The following is a 26,658-nucleotide window of genomic DNA, read 5'->3' as shown; positions in this document are numbered from 1 at the left end:
GTTTTTTTTTTTTTTTTTCTTCTTCCTACAAAAAAAGTATCATGCCCTCAAACACCTAAAAACAACAGTGATTTCACTCCTGTGTTTTTGAAGTGGGTGCCACAGTCAGTCAAGAGAAGTGAATTTTTATTCAAACTGTAATTGAGTGCTTGTGGCCATGTGTGACAAATCCAGACTTGCCATCAGAACTTCACACCTCCAAAAAGGCTTTTTTCTTAGGTGCTTACATGATATTTTGCCCAGTTACCTAGAAAATTTGACAAGTCAGTAAAACATTGCTACTTTCAGTTATAGGGAAAAAAAAAATCCGAAAGAAAGGGGCAGGGGCGCTTACAGTGTTTGTTGTTGTTTTTCAGTTTGAGGTGGCTTTTGAATTTTCAGGCAAACAGCTCTTATCCTGTACTTAAACGAACCTTGGCACCTGAGCTATTAAAAGTTGTTTTAAAACCGATCTATGGACAACTATTAGTAAACATTCACCTTTAACTATAAATTAGAAATCAGTAGAAGGATTTACTATTTTTTTTCCGTATTTAAATAAGCCTTTAAGGTCCAAGCTACATCATTACTAATGTTAAGTATGAAAATGACTAAATAGCGAGATCTGTAACTGCAGCATTCCAGTCATGTCTGAAAGACTGGTGATCTTTTTTCCCTCACAACATACCCTGTTGTCTGTGACGTTAAAACTGGAGAGAACTGTGAGAAGGAAGATAAGGCCACAGGACTTCATCACAAACATCACAAATGCACTATGAGCTTAAAAAATAAACTTCAGAAACACTTAAGTGCTTTAGTTGTAGTTTTAGACTGCCAGTTGCACTTTTTTCAAAAAGTGTAATAGCTTTCCCCTAACAAAACAGAGCCAGGAAGACTCTTCTATTCAAAGCACTAGTTGACTGGCGGTTTCTACTACTAGAAACAATGCATCTGTTTCCTGGAGAAAAACTCTTTCTGTAGAAACGACATCAAAGAGTCTCTAAAACCAAGCATAAATAAAGTTAAACTATTTCTTGTTCTTTTCAGTGAAGATACCAAAATCAAACTGGCTTTTGGGGTTGGGGGGGGAATAGAAAATACTAAGAACAACCATTTAAAGTGAAATAAGACTAGAAGTGGAGAAAACCAACTGCTACTATATGCTGTGCCTGACCTGTAAGAGTAGATTTAAATCTTAAACTAAGGAAAACTGGACCTAGCTCAATAAAAGGATATGAACAAATACAAGCATTTGAAAGGATGGTTCTGTAGTCCTTGGTAGAAATTCAGTATGCTCAGATTAAAGCAGTGCATTTTTTACAAAAAGGTTTAAAAATTGGGTTTCTGCCATAGCATCTTCAGAAGCACTGTACAAATGAGGCAGTAGTGTCAAAACAAGTGACTACACTTACCCAGACTAACACAAAGTCTAGCTTAAGGAAACAAGGAAATGTACTTTTTCTAATGCAGATGAGAAATACTCCCTTCAAGCCCCTTTTGTTGTTTAAACAATGTTCTCTTTTCATATAAGAGAACTAATACATTGTCAGTACCAACCTGTCATTTTAGTTAATGGTGATTTTTGATATAGTGATTGACAAAAGTTATAAAAAGGGTCTCTTCACAGATTAATACACTGAATGTTATATTCATTGCACTGAAGTTTCCTTGGGTCTGGTGTTCTAAACTATTTGTGTTCACTTTTTTTTATAAAAGGAAACATCTAGTATGCTTTCTTAGACTGCCAACTCTTAAATCATTAGGGAGCTTGTACATAGGATGAATTAGATCAGTGCTATTTAATCTCAGCTTTGCAACGTACTAGTGCTGTAAAATGAATTTTGTTCAATATTCTTCACAATTACCATTAACTGTAGCTTTAAAGGGGGGGGAAACAACCAACCAACCAACCATCTGATCACTTTTCTACTCAACTAATCTTAAATGGTAAAGCACTGTTCTTCTTAATAAAAAAAAAAAAAAAAAAAAAAAAAAAAAAAAAAAGGTTTGGAAAACCAAAACAAGGTATGTAACTTCAGACTGAACAGGCAAGGGAAAGGACTGAACAAGGGAAAGGAAGAGGCTGCACTTGAGCTAGCAAGTCCTAGCATATGCAGAACTCTTCTTTCTCCAGTGGGAAGTTTCTACATAAAGCAGACAGAAGCAAGATACTTAGCTAAAGCTAGAGCTATGCTAGATGTGGCTGTAAGGAGTAAGGAGCAGATTAACTCCCAACTACTGCTGCTGCTAAGACCTTCCAGCTGTGACTTTGTAACACAACAGTCTTTTTTTTTTTTTTTTGGTGGAAACCTGAGAGAGAAAAAAAAACTAAAACATCTGGTTTTCCTATTTGATAGGTGCGTAAGTCGTCTTTTCCTGCTTCACAGCTAGACCCATCTTGGTGCTATGATGAGGCTCAAGAGCTGGATCAAAGCTAAAAACGAAAGGTGTACTTTAAATGGAATGTAATGCGTTCTTTTACAAAGAAAGTTGTAGTCGAAACAAAATCACCCGTGAAACATCCAGGTAGAGAGCTAGTGCCCGAGCACTGCTAGCTACTATCCTCTGTCGGAAAGCTGCTCGTGACCTTACGGTTGCTTTCACTGTTCCATTGATGACACTGTCTTTTTTGTGGTTGCTACACTAACATGTCCAGAATTTCAGCAGAGGTGCATTATTAGCAGGTGCTTTTTACAGTGTTAAAGTGCAAACACAAGTTTGGGCACTGAGTTAATGCTCAGTTAATAAGGATGTGACCTAAGTAGATACCAGTGCTTCACTGAACGTGAGTAACCGAATATCCGCATACCTAACTGCGCTGTTCAGCCTGTAAAAAAATCCACAAGTGTAACATAGCTTTTGTGGCAGGAGCTACAGTTCTGGTATTTCTTCTGCTTTAATAGACTATTTCAAACTTGTATCTGCAGGGGAGATAATTTAACACACATAGGGCGTGTGATTTACAAGTGATTCAAAGGAGGATTATTTTAAGTGTTTCATATACATCAACATAAAACTATTTCAGTCAAATAGTAGTAAAAAGGAAGTGGTTCCCAGAATTTAACAGGTTACAGTTCAACAGAATGTATATACAGAAATCTGTTACTTATCACAGGTGAAATCTGCAAGCAGAGTTACAAATATAAGCCATAAAGCTGTAAGCTGTGAACTTAATAGTATAGTTGTTACAGTTTTAGCAAAATAGACAGTGACATTTCTACAGTGTTAGTGATGTATGTGTGTATCATCTCCAATGTTCTGCCGCAAGAAGTGTTTGAAATTGAATGCTATTGTAACCTCCTGTCCCCCCAGCCCTAACAGACTTTGTAACTAAGCAATCAAAATATCTTATGGAAGTCAAAATTCATCTACAGAATGCATAAAAAAGAAAACAAAATCCCCACATACATAGATTGCATGTTTTTCCTCAAATAAGACCCTGTTTTTTTTAAAGCAACTGGGATAGCTGCATTTGCATGTCCTGAAATTATGCATTTTGTATGTCTAGTAACTGTGAAGGGTGATAAGTATTTTCAGAAGAATGGAAATTTGGATTTCATTTCCATTCAGACAAGCTGTACCAACATTCTTCACTCTTTGCTCTTCCCACTTGGCTAGAGGCTGGCCTGGCGTTTTAGAGGAAAGACTGCTGAAGTGGAAGATGGTGGTAGTCCCTTACAACAAATCATGTTTACCTGCTCTTCCCTTTTCCCAAATTCTTTGTACTTCCATTACTGAGTGCTTTTCTTTACTTCTGCATTTCTGCAGACACTCTATTAATGCTACAGTTTCAATCTGTAAGTCAAAAAAGCCTTTGGAAACTAGTTGTCATCTTTGACTGTAATTTTGGTGCATACTGCCAACAAAGTTCTTGTGCAATCAGTATTAAGCAACGTAATACCTAATAACTGGTTCCAATAGCATAGATAACACAGAACAAACTCATTTTACTCTACCTTATGCTATTTCCTAAAACATTTCTGCCTTTAATTTTTTCACCATAAATCCATTGGCATAGGTTTATTTACTTCTAAATACAGCTTACCTGAGTAAATCTTCAGGGTTCCTCAAAAGGTGGGACTTCTTTAAAGGAAAAATAACAGTAGAGCTGTACATCATATTGAGAGTAGATGTTTCATATCTAAAAGCTTTTTCCCTTAGTATTCCATGATATTCTAGCTCTGCTCAACAGCTGCTACATAAAGTCTGACAGCACATTTGGTATTGTACATGCTTTATTAAAATGGTACTCATATTTACAATATCTGCAGAAACAATCCCAAGTCTTGCATTCAGACAGACACGCACACATACACACGCGCGCAGCCCCTTCACTCTACAGGGGTGTGAAGGCTGTGCTCCCAAAAGTTAGGCAGCTTCTGGAAGAGGAGGAAGAGTGACTTTTTTATTTTTTACTTTTTTTATTACTTAAAAAGAAGCATGGGAGTATGCGTTTGGCCATCACAATGCTAATTTAAGTATATGTAGTATTAACATATGGCAGTAACACTGAGTATTCCTCTTTTACATTCTATACACAGAATGATATCAAGGTTTTCCAGTCAACAGAACATTCTAACTTCAGTCTCAATGCTGCTTGTAGTGACTATGAAGCCACATTCTGGGGGCTTTCCCTTAAAACAATTCAAGTCTATGTAAGTGAAATAAGGCACAATTAATATTTGATTTGATTTAGAGGACAGGAAAGGGCAGGAGGGAGGAGGCAGGCTTCAGATAATAGTTGTTGCAAAGAAAACAGTTTTACCCAATCCTTTTGAGAAAGGGACAAATTTTAACCCCATCCTAATCTACATGGGCTTCTCTTGGAGAGCTGAAGTATTCTGCCAGGGCTACTAACGCCCACATACAAAACAAAATTGGAAATTCACATTTTAACACCAGTTTCAGTAGTCTAACCTACTGATACTGATGTACATGAGTACACCTTTCTTTAATGCTGAAGGAAAAGACACACATGAAACAAGATTCAAATCTTTCACTGAGCTTGAAGACTTAGGTCTTTAGAGAGCTTGTAATATATATTCTATTTGAAGGCTTCAGCTTACTGATAAAAAGGAATAGCGTTTTTGCCTTTAAACCCTGGCCCCTCTTCTTTAATGAAGCCTTACCAGACATTACAAATACACTGCAACAGAAAAGTTTGGCAGCACAAATAATGTCTAGTATTCAAATCTTCATTTGTGAGTATGTTATTTTCCTTGTACAAAACCTGTTGAATGTTTTTCGCAGCAGATGAACTGTACCCAAAGATGCAGGACATTCTATGATGGGGAATAAGAGGTTGCAGTTCCGAAGGCCCCTGACTTTGGTTGTTTACAAAGTTCATTCCTGTTTAGTGTGATCCTTGGTATCTTCCTCATCTGTATATTCTGATGGTTCTTCCCCTGGTTTTAGGAGTCTACCTACGTAGTCGTATTTTTCTGAAAGAGATTTTACGATTCCATTACAGTCAAATACAGCTGCATTTGCTAGTTGGTCTGCACTGCTGAAAATTGCTCTTCCCCTGCACACTAAGGTTCTGAATCCGAATCACTGAAATCAACGGCAATTTTTTTTCAGCAAGCTCAGCCTCCTGAAACAGTCCTGATACCATTTCTGCTTACTACCTTATCTACTCTCAGTACTTCATTTCAATTCTCCCACTGCTAGTCAGTGAAACTTTATTACCCAGTGGCTGAAAATTCTCCTCAAACCCAGCACAAATTCCCTCAACCTGTTTTGATTTCAATTAAAGTGAGAAAATGTTCCCCCTCCCTCCAAAGACATACTTCTGCGCCTTTTAAAAATTATTTCAAGATGAACTCATTCAACGCTTCACACCAAAACAACTCTTTAAGTCCTAATCGTAATTCAATGGAATTCAAAGCCAACAACAACTTGTGAGCAAGAATTCCAGAGACTGAGCTAACTAATATTCAAGAGTGAATCTACACTGAAATAGCTAAGAGCACAGCACAGCTTTTTCATATAAAGCTGAAAGGATGGAAAAGCCATAATGAAGTTTAATGAAATCCTTTCCAAAGAAGAAAGGCCTCAAATCCTTGGCTTCTTCCTAAGAAAGTTAAACATTATTAAAGTTATTGCACAGCAAAGTTAATACTTCTTTAAAAGATGCCCCAAGCCCAAATTAGTCTTTTTTGTGAACAGTAGTTCCTTAAACTTAGGATGTTCTGCTAATTTAAGAAATTACCTTTAAATTGCATTTCCCACTCTCTAACACTTTCCATCTGTACAGCATTTAAGTCCGATAGGTCATCATATTCATCTCTGAGTGCATCTTTATCTAGACAGAAAGTTGCTAGTCCCCTGGAGGCATCTCTGCCAGCAAATATTCCATATGGACCCTCTGAAAACAAAAAGACAAAATTGATACCTTCAAGTCTTTGTTTATGGTCACTGATCTCTCACTTCTTTATAGTCTGCTGAAGCCATACATTAAAAATCCCATAGTTCAGTGATAGGAACAGCAGTAGTTTCAACAGCACAGCTGTTCAACATTCAACAAAACTGCAATTTAATCTTAAATATCACTAGGAGGCAAGTCTGCTGAGGGAAGCAGAACCAGGAAAATAGTCCTCAATAGATATCTGGAGAAACCCCTGTCATTTGATGCAAGTCAGTTGATGCAAATTCCAAAGGGACTAGAGGCTGGAGTTCAAAAGAAACTTGCTTCTATTGAACAAAACACAAAATGTTTGTAAGAAAGACAGGCATAAATAGAACTGAGTTGTATAGATACCTTAATTAGCAATCTATTAAATTTTATCAATTAATAGAACTTAAAATGATAGTTAAAAATATCATTTTACTTACAGAACAATCATATCTTTCTACATATATGACAGACAATACATCTTTGATGCATTTCTTACTGCTGTGAAGTTACCTTGTGATTGGCTTTCCCCATTTTTTTTTTAGGGCAGCAGCTCATCCATGCACCTGTCCTGTATTATTCTTGGAAAACAGTGCAAATCTGTTTGTTAGAAATTCAAAATAACTACTTTGTGCGTTTTGTCTGGCCCAAAGCAGCACAAATATGCTAATGAAATTTTGAGCATAGCCTGTCAAATAAATATTGCTACAGAGAGAGTAGCATGATTAGTAAACCAGTGACTTCAGGATGAGGTCGTTAACTAGCTTTCCCAAATTTAGTCAGTCTAAAGAGCTCCAAGCATATTGTTATTTTAAATTTTCTTGACCTAAAAACAAATACTTTAATGTAACTTGAAAAGAAAAAAAAAAAAAGAAAGAAAAAAGAAAAAAACCACAAATGTCTGCACTAACTGCAGCAGTAAAGTGCAGGGAAACACCCAGGGCATAACAAAGAGGGGTCACTAAATGAAGATAAATAGGCCAGAACTCCTCTCTGGCTTACCTCTCAAGACAGTGGCCATCAGCCTGAAGAAAAGGCAGCACCCATGGGCAAGAATGAACCAAAGTAAGTGGGAACAACACTGTCCTTCACCCTCTCTCTTGCCTACTGTAGCACCTCGGACCTCTTCTGCACCAGGATGAGCCACGGGGAGTCGCTCAGGGAGGCTGGCTTGCTCCCAAGCCGCGTGTTCCAGCCACCGCTCCTATCTGCTCTTGGCAGCATTCACTGCAGGGCTGAGACAGAGGCTGAATGCAGCCGGAAGAACTTCCGAGGTGGGGAACCTGAGTGCCATGTGGATTAGAAGAAACTATGTCCTCACCAGAATTGGTGTAATCTCTCCACCCCAGACTGCTTGCCAGTGTTAAGTTGTCTATGCTTAAACCTGAGAACAAAACAGCGTCTTGTATGCCAAAAACAATCCCCTTGTCTCTCTGGAAATAAACCAACTGATTTAAAAGCGAAATTTAACAAGTACACATTTGAGAGAGAGCTATCAACTGAAAGCTTGCAAATGACTGGCCATAAGAGAGACAAGCATAATGATTAACAACTTCTCTGTGCTTATTCTTCAGCCATTTAGCTCCAGGACCGGCATACACAATAACCACCTCAGTGATCAGGGACTCCATTTGTGCACTCAATAGAATCAAAGTCAAAAAGCCTGTAAACTCTGTTTTTTCTATCTGCATCCTGAATTAGATTTTCATTTGAAAAAAAGCATTCAGAGACTGCAACTGACCTTATACCAAGATACTGAATCTATTCATTTAGCCTGCTCATTTACTCCTGCTAAAATGGGGTAAAAGATAGTGGTGTCCACTATTTGCATCATAATATGGAGCTTCTTCAAACAAAGTCTTGCTTTACTCCAAGACAGCTATCGTTTAAGTGATCTACTTTTTCATGTTCCGAATTAAGAACACAGGATCAGAAAGCCATAAGTATTCTCACCAAGACCACACATACTTAATCAGCAGATCCCTAACAATAAATTGCTACCTAACCTTCTTGTCAACAGTGTTTCGTCCCAGACTTCTCCTTACCCTAAAGTGTTAAAAAAATATATATTAAAAAAATGTTTCCATAAACATTACTAGGTATTTGAGTAACAGGCTTTCAAAATTCTGGCTAACATGAATTAGAGGACTGTATTTTCCCCCAGCTCCCACCAACTCTGTATATAGTATTTTATGTAGTTTTACATCAACTGCTGAGATGCCACCTCCTGGTCCACCAGCTTGATCCCAATTATTTGTATTAAAAAGAGAATTACATGATCAGGATCAAACCCTGAAAACCATTTCATCTCAGTAACATACTTAGTTGAAAGCATGAATGAATGCCTTTAGAATTTGTCGGTTTGCATTATGATGCAAAATTTCTGCAAATATTATGGAACATCTTGGGGCTTTTCTAAAACTGCTTCTAAATATTAGTATTCTCATATGCTTAGTACAGAAGTATGCAGGAATTACAGAGAAACCATCAAGCCAAGTCCATATATTCAACAGAATGCTGACTAGTAAAAAACAGCCCACATACTTAACAGACAGCATCTTAAAACTTCGGCTCTGCAAATGTAATTTAAGGATGTGCCACCCATACTGTCGTCCTTTACTAAAAGGCAAAATGTTGAATTATGATTCTAAAACAAGAAGGGGGGAAAAATGTGCCAACCTGTCTTCACCTTTGCCATAGGACAGCTAAAGCAGAAATTCAGAGATCTCAGTATGAGCAATCCACTTCTGCAAGATTTAAAGATCCCATTCTGGATACTTTACTCAGAAATTAAATACAATATTTTGCACTCATACAGAATATACAGTTAATTTTTAAAGGGCCAATTTTTGCAGGCACAGTTTTTTGCTGTAACCCCAGTTTGTTATTTATTAGACTGGCTTTTATATAAATTCTGCTGCAAGAGTCTTTAAGACACTCTGCAGATCAGATTCCCCTGCACTTGAAGAATCATCTAGGAAAGAAGAATCAATTGTAAGATGAAAATAGAATTCAAGAACATTATCCTGTTGTGCAAATGCTACAGCAATCCTAAAAGTACTTCCACGGATTTCTGTTATGATCAGATGCAATTTAGTCTGGAAGTCCTACCTTTCATCCTTCTTTTATTTCCTTTTGTTTGCTTACCTCTTTAGACTGGCTCCTGTTCTAAATTATTGATTACACCACTGATATACATACCAAAGAGATTGTAAAAAGAGATATCAGTATCATAGGTATGTATACTAAATCAATTTTTAATCCAGTGAGAATCAAGACTCCATCCAAAATTTCAGTAGGCTTCCTTTGCTATGACCCCAAATAAGCTGTTCAATACTAACTTATTTATTGTAAAAAAAAATTATCTTCCCACACCTATTTCACATCTTACAGCAACAGAAGGGAAGTCAGAGAAGCATCAAATACATTAAAACATACTTCTGCTATTTGTTACTTGGCTACACTTAGTTATGAGCCTTACCTTAGGCTTTCATCAAGGAAAACTTTGCTCCAAAAAGAATCCTTCTTTCCATCATTGCTTTTGCATATTTAAACAGTTCATTATTTAAGCTTTGTTTTAGCTTAAATTCAAACCAATTCAAACAAATTCATATCAAGACTTTCAATATCTGTCTACACATCTCCACACACACACAGCACCATGTTTATACACTTCTGCTTTGTTCCCTGTAAAAAGCCCTCGGAGTCGGGACTGTTGCTACCCAGCACCTGCTCATACACCAAAAAACATAGATTATTCTGCACTTTGTTTCAGGATCTAATTAAAAAACATGGCATTCTTGACGATTTTTAAATAGTGTTTTCATTTGACATTCATTTTTATTCACAACTGAACAGAGTAGCTTAAGAACTGAGAAAAATCAAAGACTCTTTTGCCAATAAAAATACCTCTTCAATTCCTGCCATCAGGAACAGAATTCCCATATCTGCAAGCCCTGTTCTGGTTCTCAAATAGTTGTCTTTAATTTCTCTTGTTTACACATATTAAAAAACAGCAGGGAGGAAAAAAAAGTTAAACACTAAAGCCTGTAAGTGTTTCAATTTCAGTTCAACTAGTTTGACCAATGTATCAGTCAGTATATCTGACCATTTTGGCTTATATACTAGCTTTGCAGGACAGACTGTTGTTCCAAGACCACTACTGAAGCTGACCACTACACACCAAATTTTTGATTCAACTGTCAATACAGGCAATCGCGCCTGTATTAGAACAGTTGCACACTGCCTTTACATCTAATGAAGTATTACTGTAAGAATTATATTAATCCTAGTAAGATCGATGCGTATTCTTTGAAGAAGCCACAAAGGCTAAGAAGGTTCAATTTTAAACCAGCTTCAGATGCTGGAAGTAGACAAGAAACACCACTAGGCAATCATCAAACATGCAAACCAATGTTCTCTGCATCTGTGTGCTAAGTACGGCCACTGGAAGTAATGCCCATTTTCACCTGGGGCTTGTAAATACATTGAAAAAATACCTTACGCTGAAGACAAGAATAAAGACTAATCTCTCTTTTAATGCAAGTTAAAAGGAACAAAGGCAGAAGGGCCACCAAATTATTGATAGCTGCATTATTCTACCATGTCATCCACCTTTTCCACTCAATCAGAAAAAAAAATCCACTATCTGTTTAAACTTTTTTATTTGAATACTGACACGTGTTTTTTTAGTGTTGCCCCCCCCTCCTTTTTTTTTTTTTTTTTTAAAAAAAAAAAAAGAAGGAAGGAAAAAGCGACAAATTAGACAAAGCCATTTTGGGACACAGCTTGAAAGCAGAAGCTTTCTAATAACATTTATCTCTCAGAATTCAGTGACATAATTTTAACTGTACAGCTCCAGATTTATATGAAAGGAAGAGATATAGCTCAATCAAGCACCCCTACTTTTTGTACAATGTGTAACTCGGGAGAGAACCACAAAGACTACATGCTGAAACAACAACTGCTTAAAAAGAGGGTTCTAAATCTTCCTTCTTAGGCACAAGGCTGGAGAGCCTGCCTCTCACTTTTGCTTGCTTCCTTTTTTACCCTATGAAACAGTGCAAGAACCAATGACCCAATTTCAACTAAAGCGGCAGACAGCGAGTGCTGCCAGAAGAGCCTGTAGTAGTCAGTAGTAGTCAAAAGTCAGTAGTCAGGAGATTCCTGAAGACAACTGCCAACTTGAGGAGGACCTCACTAAAGGGAGATGTAGGATCTAGAAGTGCTCTGATCACTGGATTATTCCATAAGGCAAGCAATGCCAACTGGGCTTCTGACAAAATGAAGATAGCTACACCACTTTGTGCTGGATTTAACTTTGTCTGTATGTCATTAACAATAATGTCACAATCTCATTGTAACCACGCTTGAGCATACTTGCTTGATCAGGTCCTTCGCAGTTCAGATGACTGGAACTTGAAGGATTTAAGCAGAAACTAGGGGCTCACCTGAACAGACATAGCCTTTCTTTTATCAGACACACAACTGTCTGGGTTTTAAGAAATATATTCAAGTTAAAAAACAGAGACCTGACTGACCATCCAGAAACACTGTTTCTTTGAAAAGCGGAGTCCCCAAGTGAGACACCTCTCCATTGCACAGACACCACAGAGCTGACAAACATCAAAAAAGCACAGAAGATTCACACTTTACAGGAAGCATTTTCCTCCTGCCCCATCTTATCCTCCACACTTATCTATAAACCCTCAGCCTGTTGTGTTTTTAAGTTAAGGCCATACTTCACAGAACTCTCCAGACAGAATGTCCCCCCTACAACATTTCACCCTAAGCACATACTAGTAAAGGAAATGCTAAAAAGCATACGTACCATTCAGAGTAAGGACTTTTAAATAAAGAGAGAAACAGTACAGTTTATAGCAGTAAGTTCAAAAGGAAGTCTAGCAGCATCAGATTATTTTTATATGAATGATGGAGAAAATGACAGCTTCTGACTACAAGTTTTTTCAATGTATTTAGTATTGAAAAAAAACGTAGTTCTCAATTGGATAAGGAACACAAAATAAAGAACATTTTTTTCCCTCATGAAAAACGAACTAATGTTGGAAATTTTTTATGCAAGAAAATATTACTACTTAACCTATTCCTCTTGGCAAAAAGGAGAAGCGGAAATTTTAGTGACATTTTGAAGGATAAAAGTAGAATGAGAAATGACTTGACAGTGACAATGTATTCTGGGGAAGGGAAAAATCAGGAAATCGATTTTTTTTTAGATCATGAAAAATTAAGAACATAGCAAGAAGTGACATGGACCAGTTGCATACACTGGATTGCCTATAATCTTGCTCTGTCATGCTCAAAACCATATACTTTTCACAAAGGCACAAAGCACTTGACAAGGGAATCAAACCCTGTTTACAACACGGTTATAAATGAGCGTGCCGATTTAAACTCTAAATATTAAGATTTGCTAGTGTTATTTAGCTCCTACTATACTCTTCTATTAATCAATATACTACCAGGAATCTTGATCCAAGCAAACATGAAATTAAATGTTACAGTAAATAAAACAAAAAAACTATCTCTTGTGACAAGGATATAAAATCAACGCAGCATACTAAATATACTGATCATTAGACTCCGAATAATGAGATGTGACTAGATGGGGAAATTGCCCAAAAATACATTCCTAAAAATTCTAGTTCTAAGCTATATTTTACAGTGAGCCAGTATTAGTTTTGTTTTTCTTCTTTCAGAGTTTGCAGATGATAAAGGAAAGGAAATGGTAATTAATTAAAATTAATTATGAACCAAAGCATTCTAGAGTACTTACTCATCTGGGCACAAACAGAGATGGTATTTAATACAAAGAAATGCAAAGTCTTGACACAAAGGGTATATCTGCAGGACAGACGGCTGTCTTGGGAAAAATCAAATGGGGAAAAAACTTGGTAATCAAAGTATGTAAAGAACTCAATGTGAGGTAAGTGAAACTGTTAATGTGATTCGTGGAGGCACAGTTAGAAGTGTGATAGAACTTTCTTACTCTTACTTGAAATGTGTTAGACATAAAGACTATTAGGATACCAATGGCATAAACTGTTGAAGGCTTAAAACAGCAATAAGAGAAAAATGAAAAATGTTGACACTGAAAAACAAGAGAGGTCATAAAATTATAAGCTTGCTGGGGGCTGTAATGGATTCTCCACCGCTGGACAAAAATCTGGACTCGATGGTAATTCGAGTCACTTTTAGCCATATTGCTGCTTTGAGCAGAAAAATGTTACAATGAGGAAACTATGGGGGGGGGGGGGAAACAGGCTTCAATTTTCAAAATATCATAAGCCTTCTGAGACTGCCATGTTATTCAACACTAACACAGCAGTCAACATACACTTAAGATCTGACAACACGCCCTCAGCCAATGCTATTTGCTGCTAATACCTTCAAAGTTGAGGCACTATTTCACATCAGTACCTTAAAGTACAAACGTTTCACAGTCCAAGCATGTGCTGCCAGCAAAGCCACTACACTCAACTTTCTTCTGTTAAACAGAATTTAGCCAGGACTCTGTTGGTATGCTTTGCACTTCTCTCAATACTCCAGCTATAAGGTGTAAAATTAATGAGGGAAGTTCTCTAGGCATGTGGCTACTGAGTGAAGTCTTTCTGAAAAGTTCTGAGCCACCTGTAGAAGACTTTTCCATTTAACGCTCTTTAGTTTTTTTAAGACCTGCAAAGCATCTACTATCCACCCTCCCTTTTTTTAAAAAGCCAGAAAATGGTTGCAAGAAAATACTTTCTGACATGTCTCTGCACAGCCAAACCATGCTCAGCTTGATTCAAAAATCATACCTGTGCTAGAAATCACACATGCTATGCACTTAACTTACAGAAAAAAATCTGTTTCAAGTTAAGCATCACTATTCTGATGCTCACAGTTCATAAAATCTGAAAGACAAAAATTATGTCAGTTCTGTTATAAAAAGGTTGCCTTTCACTACAGTGTAAAAAAGTGACTTTGTCCCTCTCCACAAAAAGCTGAAATCACTGCTTAAGGGAAACCAGCTGCTGCCAGTTATCAAAAAGCAGTCTGATGTCCTAGACTATAGAGCTTTAGTTTCTTCACAGTAACATGTCTCCAGAGGTTGAGGATGAGAACCAATGATGATACTATAGTGGAGAGTCTAAAAATTTATGTCTCATGCACAGAGGGATTTTAATTTAGACGATGGTCCTAAATTATTTCATGGAGTATTTTATGAAGCAAACTGTCAACTAACTGATCTAAGTGATGTTTAAGTTTCATGCAGCATATTCACTACCTGTCAGAAGAGATCTCAGTTTAAAAAAATCCCTAAAACAAGAGAGACAAGAGAATTAACCCATTTAAGTGTCATGAAAACTGCAGCCTACCAGACTGTAATTGCTCAGCTTTACTGGCCAATAAACAAAGACAAGGTACAACAAGGTAGTTCAGATGGCAGTCTGAATTTTTACAATACTCCGTCAGAAAAACGTTTTGATTCCATCATGGCAGTCTGAATTTCTGTAACTGATAGCAGAGATGGTATCACAAACTTTACATTGAGGGTAACAACAGTTAATAAGTACCAGCCTAGTACAACTGTACAGCTGCTTGCCACTCTCCTGGTAAGAACCAGAGACTTATAACACTTCAGTTTTGTGTTCTCCTTTTAGTAACCCACACATTGTTAAAAAAGATCTTAAAGTACTGGGGGGAGGGGAAACTATCCCTTCTCTCTTCCACCCCTCCTACAAAAACACTTGTCACACCTACTATGAAAACGCCTGTGTGATTTGATTGGATCAAGTTTTCCAAACCACCATTGTTTAAGCAAGAAAATTATTAGCAGTCATAACTCTCATTTCCGTTGGCATCAGATTTGAACACAATGCTTACTAGTAACATATCCACCTTGTTATTAAGAACACTATGAAACCACAGCATATTTTCTTGCAATAAACAATCCACAGTGTGACTATGGAAACCCAACGTTGCTTTTGAAGCATGCTTTTCAGATCCAAAGAAGTGTATTGTCCATCTTTCTATATAAGAGATGAGGTTGATTTCTGCACACTTCTAAGTGGTACCAACGTATCAGTCCCTAAACTCTCCCGTTAGCCTCTATCCAGATCAAAATTTATACTCTACTTATTTAAAGGTGCAAATGCCATATAATCAGCTTGCTTTATTCTTTCCTGAACCATAAGAACTAGGATGAAGGAAGCATTGCTCAGCTGCACTTGGGAAACCTACTAGAAGAGACAGAGAAAAAAAAATTAAATCCCGCACGTCCAAATTTAGACAAATGGAAAACTGGATGCACGACAAAATCCTCAACATGGACAGAGGCCCGTCTTGGATCGCCCGCCGAAAACTGCAGTTACGGCCCAAGCAAGCCGGGCTGCTGAGCGGCTGCGGACCTCGGCGCGCAGGGCCAGGTCGCGGCGCCGCGGTGCGCCGCAGGGGCGCGGGCCAGGCCGCCGGCGCCGCGGGGAGCCGCGGGCGCGGCGCGGCTGCCGCAGCGGCTCCGCTGCCGCAGCGGCTCCGCCGCCCTCGCCGGCGCCGCCCGCGCTCACCCCCAGCCGAGGGCCGGAGGGAGGCGAGCGCAGAAACGCGGCGGCTTTCGCCAGGGGCCCCCGTCCCACTCCGTCCCGCCCCGCCGCCGCCGGCCGGGCGCTCACCGGGCCCGTAGAACTTGCTGCCTTTGGTCACGTCGAAGACTTTGCCGTTGACAGCCAGCAGGATGCGGGGGTTGCGGGCCCCGTCGAACTCGCGCAGCTGCTCCAGGGAGAAATCCCGCCGCTTCATGCGCGGCAGCGCGGCGGCCTGGCTCTGCTGGGCCGCGCCCCCCGGCCCGCTCCGCTTGCCCCAGCGCAGGTACAGCCGGTAGGCCGCCAGCAGCACCAGCGCCAGCAGCCCCACGTTCAGCAGCATCTCGCCGCCCGCCACCGCCGCCGCCGCCGCGCCGGCCGGCGGCTCCCCCGCGCCCGCCTCCCCGAGGCCGCCGCTCCCCTCAGTCCTTAGCTTGCCATCCCCATCGTCCGCCATCACTGCCAGGCCAGCGCCTGCCCGACCGCCGGCTCCGCCCAGCCGGGGCCGCGGGGAGACGCCAGGCGGCCCGGCGCGCTCCGCCCGCCGCCGCCGCTCCCCGCTCCCCATAGGGCCCGCGCGGGGAGACACCGCCCCCGGCACGCTCGCGCCCCGCGGGCGAGCGGCCCCGCCCCGCTCTGCCCCGCCCGCCCAACGGCCCTCTGCTCGCGAGACGGCGAGCGGCCGCGCGCGCGCCGCCTGCCCTCCCCCCCCGCGACGCCCTCCCCCGCCCGCGCGCCGTTGGCGGTTAAGGGCGGCAGGGTCCGCGCGCGCGGCGTAACCGCCGCACCGGTCGCTCAACGGTCGCGGCAGGTGGCGCGAGCCCCGTGCCGCAGCCGCCTCCCCTCCTCCCTCCCGCCCCCCCCGCCCCCCCCGCCCCAGCCCGCGATAGGAAAGGCGGAGCGCGGCGCGGGCCGGCCGCCGGGCTCGGCACGGCGGCTGGCCCGGCCGCAGCCTCTGAGGGCAGCGCGGGAGCGCCGTGGAGCCGCCGTGGGAGAAGGGGGCGAAGGCCGGCGGCGCTGGCCAGCGTGGTGGCGCCACGTTATGCAGCGGCCGTTCAGCGGTTGTTGAGCAAGTGACACGTCTGCGCAGAGCTCTGTGCAAAGGCCCAGGGCTCGCTCCCGAAAGCGGTTTGTTTAAGTGAGCGCAGGTGTGCCCGAGATGACAAAGCAGCCAGGCTTAGAGGGAGAGCTTTGGAGGTAGCTCAAGGATCTGCTTGGTGTGCTTCACTGCTTGGGGTAAATATGCCCGTCTGGTTTTTTTTGCTGCTAGAAAACAGGGTGATGGCTAGTAGCAGGCTAAGACCCTAGTTACTCTTTGTGCTGTAAAATCCAGCCGTGACAGCACATAGGTGGCGTTTTATTTTAATATATCTTGTTAAGTACAACCCGTGCTCAGGAATGAGCTTGCTTAGTTATACCATGATCAAGACTATAGAAGCTTTATGATTTTACAAGGAGGCAGTGCATTTAAGTCATCACAATAAGAGCATGTCTTTATAGAGAAAAGAAAGACTTGGGCAGCATTTAGCGCCTCTGTTCCTCTCATCTTGAGAATGTATTCACAGAAAAAAAAAAAAACAGACTGTCTCATCGGATGAAGAGCCACTCTGCGATTGTATAACTGGCCCTAGAGAATACAAGGAGTCTCATTCGCTCCCATTAGAGTTGGGACATGATACAGGGAGTACTTTGGACCTGATGAATATTATTACTGCACACAACTATGTGGCGTTGAGGCATCCCTTCCTAATAACATTAGAAATAATTCACAATTTCACAACTCCGTCACAGAAGTTGGAAAATGCCAATGTCTTTGCAAAGGCAGGTGGACAACACAAGAAACTCGGCCTCTTAGAGAATAGCACCAATAATGCTTAGCATTGACATAAAACTTTGAATTTTCAACACCCTGTATAATTTTTAATTAGTTTAATCTACCTTCTGAGCTAGTTCAGTAATGACTACCTCTGTAAGGAAACAGGATGAAGTTCTTGCCATTAGAAGACCTACAATTAAAATATTATTTCTCTTCCTTCTGACTTTGTTTATCGTGCAAACAAGCTATATTTAATAATTTATAAACAAACTCTCCAGTATTAAGAAAGTCTTTTTTTCTCAACAAATCACATTGTTTGTAGTTAGCAACAGTTTTTATCAGAGAATTGTAAAATGTTTGGACTCTTTCGGCACAGGTACACTGCTGGTCAGAAAAAGGTGGAGTTGCACTCTTACCTCTAGATTTCCTTCCGTCATGTTCAAATTAGAATGAAGTTATAATTAGTTCGAATTAGAATTTCCACAACATTTTAGTATGTTCTCTTAATTTCCCTTGCATTTTAAAGATGGAGTTTAGAAAACAAAAAAAAGTAGTAAGAGATGTAAAGTACTTTTACCCAGATGTCCTACCAAGATCTTATCTCCGAATTCTTACTGACTGGTTAGATTATTCCAGACATCTCTGAAGACATACCATTTCCCACTGCATTAGTGTGTTGTGCTACTGTATTTTGAAAGGATTTTTTTTTTCAGAAATTAGTGTGGTTTAGCCTTGATCTGTCTGTTCTGATTTCCCCCTTAGAGATTATATTAATGCTACCTGGGCTTGACTAAAATACTTCCAATTTACTTCTGTAAGCCTTGGATCAAGTACAGCAAAACAGTGGCTCTTGTTGATCTGCACATGGGAGCTGAAAAGCAAGAGGAGTTCCAGGAATCCGCCCTAAGGAAATGAAATAATTTGAAAGACCAAATGTAAAAGACTTTTACTTGGATCAAGTACTGGAAAATAACCAGATCAGTTAGAAAACATGTAACACAAATAACATATGTAATTAGAATTTTTCTGAATAACTTAGCAGAAAGAAATCTTAACACTGAAAATGCATGGGTTCCACACTGAAGAAAAACTAGCTGGTTGCCATCTCATTAGTGGTATGCTGTACCCAGGCCCAGATATGAAGTGCCAAGAAAGTTGAAGTCTCAGTGCATCTGCAGGGACCTTCAACGCCAAAAGAGCAGAGTTTCAAGACAGAGGCACTTTTATTGTCTGATCGCAGGTATAAATCAGCACTGACACAAATACAGCAAGCAAATGTTGCCTTCCTGTCTTAGAGCAAGCTAGTGTTAACTTCAATCAAATTTTGTTACCCTGCTATTTGTTTTAACTGCCAGGGAAGTTTACTGTTTCTCAGCTATGACTTTCCAGTGTTTTATTCTTTGCCTGACCATCTCTTTTTGTTTTGCTGAGATGATAAGTCTCAACCTGTAAAGTGTAAAAATTTATGTTCTATAAACCATCCTACGACTGGTAAGGGGTCCACAGAAGTCTCTTACCATTACTGCGTTGCTTGTGGGTGTTCCTTATGTACATTTAATGGTTGTTATTTTGGTAGCAGCAATTTGACCTGTTTGACAGCCAGCTGTCATGGATCCTGATCCATTACTGAGGAGCCTAAGTATTGCTAAAGTATATAACTGTGTCTGTAAGTGGGCTAATTGCACCAATATGAACAGAGGAATGGATGGAAAATCTCTAGATTATCTGTGAAAAAAGCTTAGGTATCTTTACAAATTCTAATTGGTAAATTCACTTGTTCAGATTTGAATTGAACAGCAAACAAGGTAGGAATACTTGCATATCAGTTTCTCATAAAGAATTTAGTGAGGTCTGCAAATACAGGGCTTGCCAAGCCCTTTATAACCATATATAAAGGAATATTGCCAAGTTTTTAATTGCGTATGTTATTGCTGAGTAGTTTTTGTCATTCTTGTACAATTATTTGATTTTACAGATTTTTTTTACCTAACAGAGGTTAAAGAATACCTGTAAAGTGAATAATTTATTTCTATATTCATATACAATTTCACTTATTGTTACTGTTTGTACTCAGATCTTGGTGGTTAATAGCCATTAACTTCCATAGAAATCTCTCTGCCGTATGTGACACGATTTAGTCTAGCGACAGTGAAAAAAATGCATTTTTTAACTTTTAAATTATTCGCTTGACAGCTTTAGATGTTCAGTGTCTTTCAATATATGTTTTCTTTTTCAATATAGAGCTGTCTCTGTTCTGCATTGTGTGTTATGTTATTGCTTACTATTTGTCTTTATCCTCAGTCTCACTACTTTCCTTTAAGAATTTCACAATAAATCGGTTGCTACCTGTTTTGTTTGTTACACACATGAAATAATCCCCTAACACTTTTCTGTTAGAAAAAAAAAGACCTACTAATATGTCTTAGTCTTTGTAAAAGTGTGATATCTGAAGAGTCTAGTCATAATATCACAGAAAATAAACTAGATTAATCTCTAACAAAATAGTTTGATTTTGGTCGTAAGTTATAATCTTTGTCTAATGGTACGTTTCACAGAAAAGTCTCAGAAGGCCAGACTGGAACCAGAAGAAAGCTGTGGGCACCAGCCAAGTGTTGACTGTCTGGCTGACTGGTGATGCCTTGCCTCAGAGCCAGAGGTAGGTCTGCTGAACATAGAGCTCAGCTTGAACTAGGAGCTGCTCTCTTTCAAAGATGGGTCTCTCAAGTTCCTCTGGCTTCTAGCTCTTGGTCCTGCAGCAGTTCTGGCACATGTTATTCAAAATCTGGTCTAGTCAGTAGTACTGACTTGCATACTAGAGATATATTTTCAATAAAATATGCCACTGTGTTTCATTAGCCCGTGCAGGTTTTTAACAAGTCAGCTGGCATGAGATATTTGCAACTATATGTATGCAGCTGTGTTTTCAAAGGGTAGCTTCAGAACTGCAATAATTAAGCTGAAGTGAAACAGCAGAGAAAGTATACAGACAGCAGGCTTTTGGGCATAGCTACCTGTAAGCAACTAGATAGATTTTCAGTATAAATAGGGCACACTCCTACACTAAGTTGTTAAATTTTCGTATTTGGCTGTAGATAATTACAAGACAAATATTAAATTCCAGGGCCTATTAGATTATATAGCTTTGTAGTGTTGTGGCATGTATCTGCAGAAAATACAGACACTACATAAGAGCTGCAGAAAAAGATTCTTCATCAGGTCTCCATAAGGGAACACGAAGAAGAGAGAAAAAAAGTGTATTGCTCAGGCACAAGGATATAGCAAGGAGCCTAGGGATGAGACTGCCTAGAGGGGTGAGAAGCAGACTCTTTGTTGGTAAACTGCAGTTCTTGAGCTCAGGTTGACTACACAGGTGTTCTTGCCTTGCAAGGCCTTCTCTTCGTCTCACAGCTGCAATCCATCAACCATAACTTACTTTTTGAGTATTGTAATAGTGAAGGGCACCTATAGATATTGAAATAATGTATGTATCATAGAATTACAGTCAGAGAATCAGTTGAACTGCTGTAATGTGTAACTGGAAATAATTTTAGCATTTCCATACTCAGTTCTTGACCATACAGGTATGACTTTTCCCACAGCGGGCAGAACACTGGCAAAACAAGTGCTTAAGTAACAAGATTATGTTTATCAGTGCAATGATGTAGTTTAAATCCTGTAAAGTCAATAAGTGCTTTCCACAGGCTTCAATTTCACAAATTTAAGAATATAAGTAATCTTGAGTCGATTTTAAAGAGCTGGTATTTCTTTTTATGGGAAATGCTACTAACATGGACACGTAGCTCAATTTCAGTTGATACATTCTGATTCAATTTCAGTTTTGCATTCTGATTCTGTCTTAGGAGTATCTGTATAAGATATTCATGCATTTGTCCTAGTGATATGTCCCATAGCATGGTATCACTTACATTAAAAACCGCTGTGGTAATTTCCTTGGTTAAGCATAGGCATCGAATCAGGCTTTGCTGGATTATCTGTAGGTATCTACCTCAACTGCTTTTCTATCTATAAATGTTAGTGTTGATGCACAATACTGCTAGCTGCGTATTAAAGATCTCAAACAGAAGCAGGCTACTGCTGACGTTCCTGTCTTTCCACCTCTGTTTCATTAAGTCTTTGGGACGTCTTATACTCTATTCAATCTTTAATCACTAATATCCTTATGGACTATTCCAGGCTGCTGTTCAGGCTGAATGCCAAATTACCTGTTTTGTCAAGTCAAAGATGTACTGTAAATATTTAGTAGCAGACCAGAATAGCACGCCTGCATTTGGTAAATACCATGGGGAAATGATTACACACCCCAGTTTTGGCCACAGTAGAATCATAGAATGGTGAGGTTGGAAGGGACCTCTGGAGGTCATCTAGTCCAACCCTCAGCATAGCCCTGTATGGGGACTGAACTCACAACCTTGGCATTAGCAGCACCACACTCTAACCAACTCAGCTAAACCTGCCCCCAGGAAATAGCCACTGTTAATCTTAGGTTTCAAGGCAGGTGGCTCAGTTCAGCGTTTAAAAAACCAAGTTACAAGGCTGAAGTAAAAGCAAGTGGCTGTATTAAAAGTCAAAGGATATCAATCAGAGGTCCAGCAGTGCCTATGTTTTCAATACTTCTCTGGGGAAGGCCTCAGGAGTGTGTATTCTACCTCCCATTGCCACATTTTTCTAGTAGGAGGCTTACTTTACACAGAGACTTCTAGGGCAACTACAGAGCCTCGACTTTCCAGTGAGCCTGAACACTCATGTCAGAAACTGGTCTGCTAGCTGTCCTAGGAGATTTCAGCAAGGAAATCATAGGTATCCCTGCAGGATAAAAGTGGAAGAACCAGTGTTTCGAGCCAGTATACGTTTTTTAGCCATATCTGTTACTGTGTTGGTTTCCCTGGAAAGATCAGCTTCTGTTAAGGGCAAAAGCCACTTAAGCAGCTTATGCAGTAGTTTATTGCCTTTCTTCCATCCCAAAGTCCACATGATTATTGAGGGGAAAAATGGTAAATATGCAACCAGGGGCTAAATGTGTCATAATAGTGACTTAGTGGCTTTAAGTGGACTTACCTGATCATATTTCGTAAGATTAGATGCCTTTTCTGTAATGTGCTCTCATAATCTGTCAAGCTACTTCATTTATACACAGTAGAAAACTGAAATAAAGTTAGGCCATAATATACGCTACCAATGATAGGTGTCCTCTTCATTGAAGAAAATATGTCAAGGTTAAAAAGTTACCAAAAGTAAGTTTGTCCTTGTGAGTCTTTATTTTCTTTCTTTCTTTCTTTTTTTCTTTTTGATGGAAACTGTGCAGACATGCAACCTCAGCTCTTTGGCAAATGTTCGTAATGACGAGATAAACTGCTGAAGCCTTCTGAAGCAAAGTCCATGCTTTTCAATTTTTACCCTCTCTTTTTCCACTTTCTGACGAGGAAGGTACAGAATGTAACCAGTTTATGCTTATCAGATAACAGGAATTACTTCAGCAGCTCCATTGCCTTAGCCCTTTTCTAATATGCAGTGCTTACCAGAATTTTAGTCAATTGTCAGTTTAATAAGGTGAACTTTGCTGGGTCATTTCTGTAATTAACATTCACATTCACTGATGCATAGAATTATCAGCAGGCTCTTAAAAATCTCCTTTTTGTTGGCTGAAGAAATTAATTACTGGAATAGAACACCATCTTGCTTAGAAAGACAGTATAACCAAAATGTTAAAATTTTTAAGATGCGGCCTTCATCACAAAGAAGCTAAGCAAGGGAATTAATTTTTTAACTCCTAAAAGTATGTATAATTAATGAATTCTCTCATTTTGCAGACACTCTCAGTATGGAAAGGCCAATTAGGAGACTGAGCAAGGCCATTGCTACAGAATGCAAACAAGTGCATCTTCTTCCTAGTGGCATCATTGTGGAGATTGAAAAGAAGAGAAACACCAGATTCTTATACTGCAGGTACAACAGGAACAAGGGATAAGAACAGATTAAGAGCATAAGAAGATACTAGGAAATAAGGTCCGTGTTAGAAGGATAGTGAATAGTTTCCAGTATCAAGAATTCTTATACAGGTACAGATTGTGGAAAGACTAATGAGGCAGTCCCTGAGTAACAGCCTGTATAGTATAGCACTGAACACATAAAATGATAAATAAAAGGATGCAGCAGACAGAGCATAATGATGCATGCATTTTTATGTTCACAGATTTCACTTCAGCTTTAGTTTGCACTTGCTGTGCCAAGCTGCAGTAGGTAGTTAAAAACTTTTTTTTTTGCTAGTTGACAGAAGGTTGGATAGTACTGTTCTTAAACATTTCCTTATATATGTTTCTAATGTTAATTAAGTTCTTTGTTTATTTAGGCACTGGTTTTCCACTTAGTCATAATGGGAACTGGCAGTGATGCCAGAAAGTTTTGTGAAGAATAAAGCAAGTAGTCTACAAGATCAAATACAATGGCATCCATGCTCACCAACAAGCACACACTGTGATTAATAATTAAATTGAATTGAATTCAAAAAATTAATCAACTCTCATTCCATGCAATCCATACAATTAATCCAGCACTATACAACCATACAAATTTATAGACTCCTGACCCCAGGAGTTTAACAGGCTTCTGTAAAGCCTTGTAGTGTACCTGCATGACATTATCTAGAGCATTTTACTAAGCAAAAATCACCCTTATATTAGTAGTGAATTTCTGCCTAAAATGCCCTCATCTGAATGCATTTGAATGCATATAGTTTCCCTAATGTTAGTCTTCCTAATTTCTTACTATGTGGTCAATACCAAGGTATGGGTGCTTACCAGTGATGTGAGTCAGCCGAAGCCAACTGACAGCGAAAGTTTACAGAATCCAAATCCTAACAAAATCATCACTTTTATTTGAAAAACAGAAAGGTAGTGTGGAAAATGAAGTATTTCACATGAAGATTGCTTAAACTATTTGTAATATTAGAGGAAGTGTCATCCTACTTTTCAAATACTTGTACAATTCTGCAGTGGCTAAGAACATAGCTGATACTTCTGTGAAGACCTCCCACCCTCTGGGACTTGCTTCCTAACTAATGTCAGGATATTATATGTGATATATGAGGATTCTCAGAGTATGTTAGCAACTTGTAACCATACAACTTCATAAGCAATGTCACTGGTTCTCAATACAGTTCCAGTGTGTCCAATAGCTTGTCACCGCTTGCCATGGTTCAGCAATGTTTTTGACATAGATGAGATCGACTTACTCAAGTTATTCAGAATTAAAGAGTTACATTTCTTGTGGTTAATGCAGCCCCTCAATCTTTTGGGAAGCTAAATTATGAGCATATGGCCACCAGCACAATCTGGAAGCATCTCTAAAAGGCAGCTTTCTTTTCAGGAATATTCCTTATGCTAGATTATGAAGACAAGACATATGTGGGGAGAGAAAATCGTATCCTTTTGGAAGTAACCAACATCTTGTGGCATGAAAGGAATATATTTATTTTGCATATGATAAATACATTAAAATATTTAATGATTTAAAGGATAAGTGGAAAGAAGAGGAATGTAAATCTTGTGTTATGATTCTGTTTCCTTGACCTTACACATCAGTCTGATAATGAGGCTAAATTCAGAGTTTCTACTTAACTTATAAAAAGCAGCTGTAAAGCTGATAAACAGGCAGATATAATTGTCACTGAAAGACATTAGAACAGGTGAGCCGGATTCTTTATATTTTATAGGAAACATTTTCATAAGGGGTAATATCAACTAGTTCTCTCATTTCAATTTGTGTTTCATTTTATTTATATATAAGGACATTAAGCTTTATTCTGTACTGCCACAAAAAGGGAAAACAGTAAACAAAACAAAATAAAATGCTGTGTAAACAAAACGCTCCATTGCACATGTTTTGCCTCCTTCCTCTTGGAAGAGACTTAGAGGTAAAGACCACCATAGCTGTAGCAGATGATGATGACATTATTCAGTCGGTGGTCAGGTGCAACTATACTGAGAATCGCAGAGCTGCTCAGTCATGTAGTTGCTACTGTATTTTATGGGCAGCGTTATATCTGCCAGGCTAGGCTGTGCTACCAAGGGGAGAGCAGGAGAGTGGGAAGGGACTGAAGTCTTTTAAAGTTCACCTTTCTATTAAATCTTTACTTGCTGTGATACATTCCTGGAAGATTTTCAGATGTTATATCAATAAGTGAGTTAGACTGGAGTACCTTGCATTTCTTTCATTAAAACCTGTTGAAAGTGAGTATATAATACTAACAAATTGGAATAGCAGACTTTGGCTTGTGTTTTCCACTCACCTAGCAGAGGTGTATATGACTAAGTAAAACACAAGACACTGGAAAAACAGGCTCAGTGTGTATGCATCCATATTTTAGCTCTTTTCATCCTAATCTCCTTCCATTTCAGTTTGAATAATGACCAGAGTGAGACTGAAACTAAATGGGAAATCCATCTTCCAAGGAAGCAAGGCAATATTCTAATTTAAAAATCAGTTTGTTAGAACTGGAAGCTGGGGGGTATTAAACAGAAATGGCCTGTGAAGAGTCAGAATGAGAGAGCTTGTCTGTAACACAACTAGGAATTTGGGGAGTTTCCTGTTAATACCTATTTTCAATGAGATCAGTTTTTTTTCTGCGATGGTAACAGCAGCCAAATATGTACTTTCAGTAGGAATTTGGGCTGAATCTCTGGCTATGCAGACAGTGCAAATTCAGACATAAAGCTGGTGCTGTTGAAAATCAGAGTAGCCTGTTCTAGTGGCTGCAAAGAGATAAAATAAAATACAAAAATTTCTACTTTGCACCTGAGCTCATGCTGTCTGGAGATCGTGTTTGTCCCAGTTTGGAGGACTGTTACACTATGGTAGGCTCACTTCACACAAGT

General features: G+C 39.5%; 1 protein-coding gene and 1 long non-coding RNA gene across 2 annotated transcripts; one reads left to right on the top strand and one right to left on the bottom strand.

Moving 5' to 3' along the window:
* Nucleotides 1-4,196: 4,196 nt before the first annotated feature.
* Nucleotides 4,197-16,423, bottom strand: PGRMC2 (progesterone receptor membrane component 2). Its single transcript, XM_062573977.1, has 3 exons — nucleotides 16,042-16,423; nucleotides 6,191-6,346; nucleotides 4,197-5,420 (listed from the first exon to the last, which is right to left on the bottom strand). The coding sequence occupies exons 1-3, from the start codon at nucleotides 16,406-16,408 to the stop codon at nucleotides 5,323-5,325; spliced, it is 621 nt and encodes a 206-aa protein (XP_062429961.1). The 5' UTR covers nucleotides 16,409-16,423; the 3' UTR covers nucleotides 4,197-5,322.
* A 534-nt stretch (nucleotides 16,424-16,957) lies between these two features.
* On the top strand, nucleotides 16,958-25,560 carry LOC134139984 (uncharacterized). Its single transcript, XR_009958302.1, has 5 exons — nucleotides 16,958-17,187; nucleotides 20,323-20,423; nucleotides 23,596-23,731; nucleotides 25,151-25,204; nucleotides 25,366-25,560. It is a non-coding gene; the product is annotated as an uncharacterized LOC134139984 (long non-coding RNA).
* The last annotated feature ends 1,098 nt before the right edge of the window (nucleotides 25,561-26,658 follow it).

The sequence above is a fragment of the Rhea pennata genome, chromosome 4, assembly GCF_028389875.1.
Source record: "Rhea pennata isolate bPtePen1 chromosome 4, bPtePen1.pri, whole genome shotgun sequence".
Lineage (NCBI taxonomy): Eukaryota > Metazoa > Chordata > Aves > Rheiformes > Rheidae > Rhea > Rhea pennata.
Note: the sequence above shows the minus strand (reverse complement) of the source record. Positions and strands in the feature narration are given on the sequence as shown.

What these genes read in the sequence shown, in the direction of transcription:
- PGRMC2 (XM_062573977.1), bottom strand. Translation starts at nt 16,408, where the DNA reads ATGGCGGACGATGGGGATGGCAAGCTAAGGACTGAGGGGAGCGGCGGC. An exon ending in CAGCAAGTTCTACGGGCCCG is followed by an intron (nt 6,347 to 16,041) that starts GTGAGCGCCCGG and finishes TTTTGTTTTCAG; the next exon opens with AGGGTCCATATGGAATATTT. An exon ending in GTGGGAAATGCAATTTAAAG is followed by an intron (nt 5,421 to 6,190) that starts GTAATTTCTTAA and finishes AATCTCTTTCAG; the next exon opens with AAAAATACGACTACGTAGGT.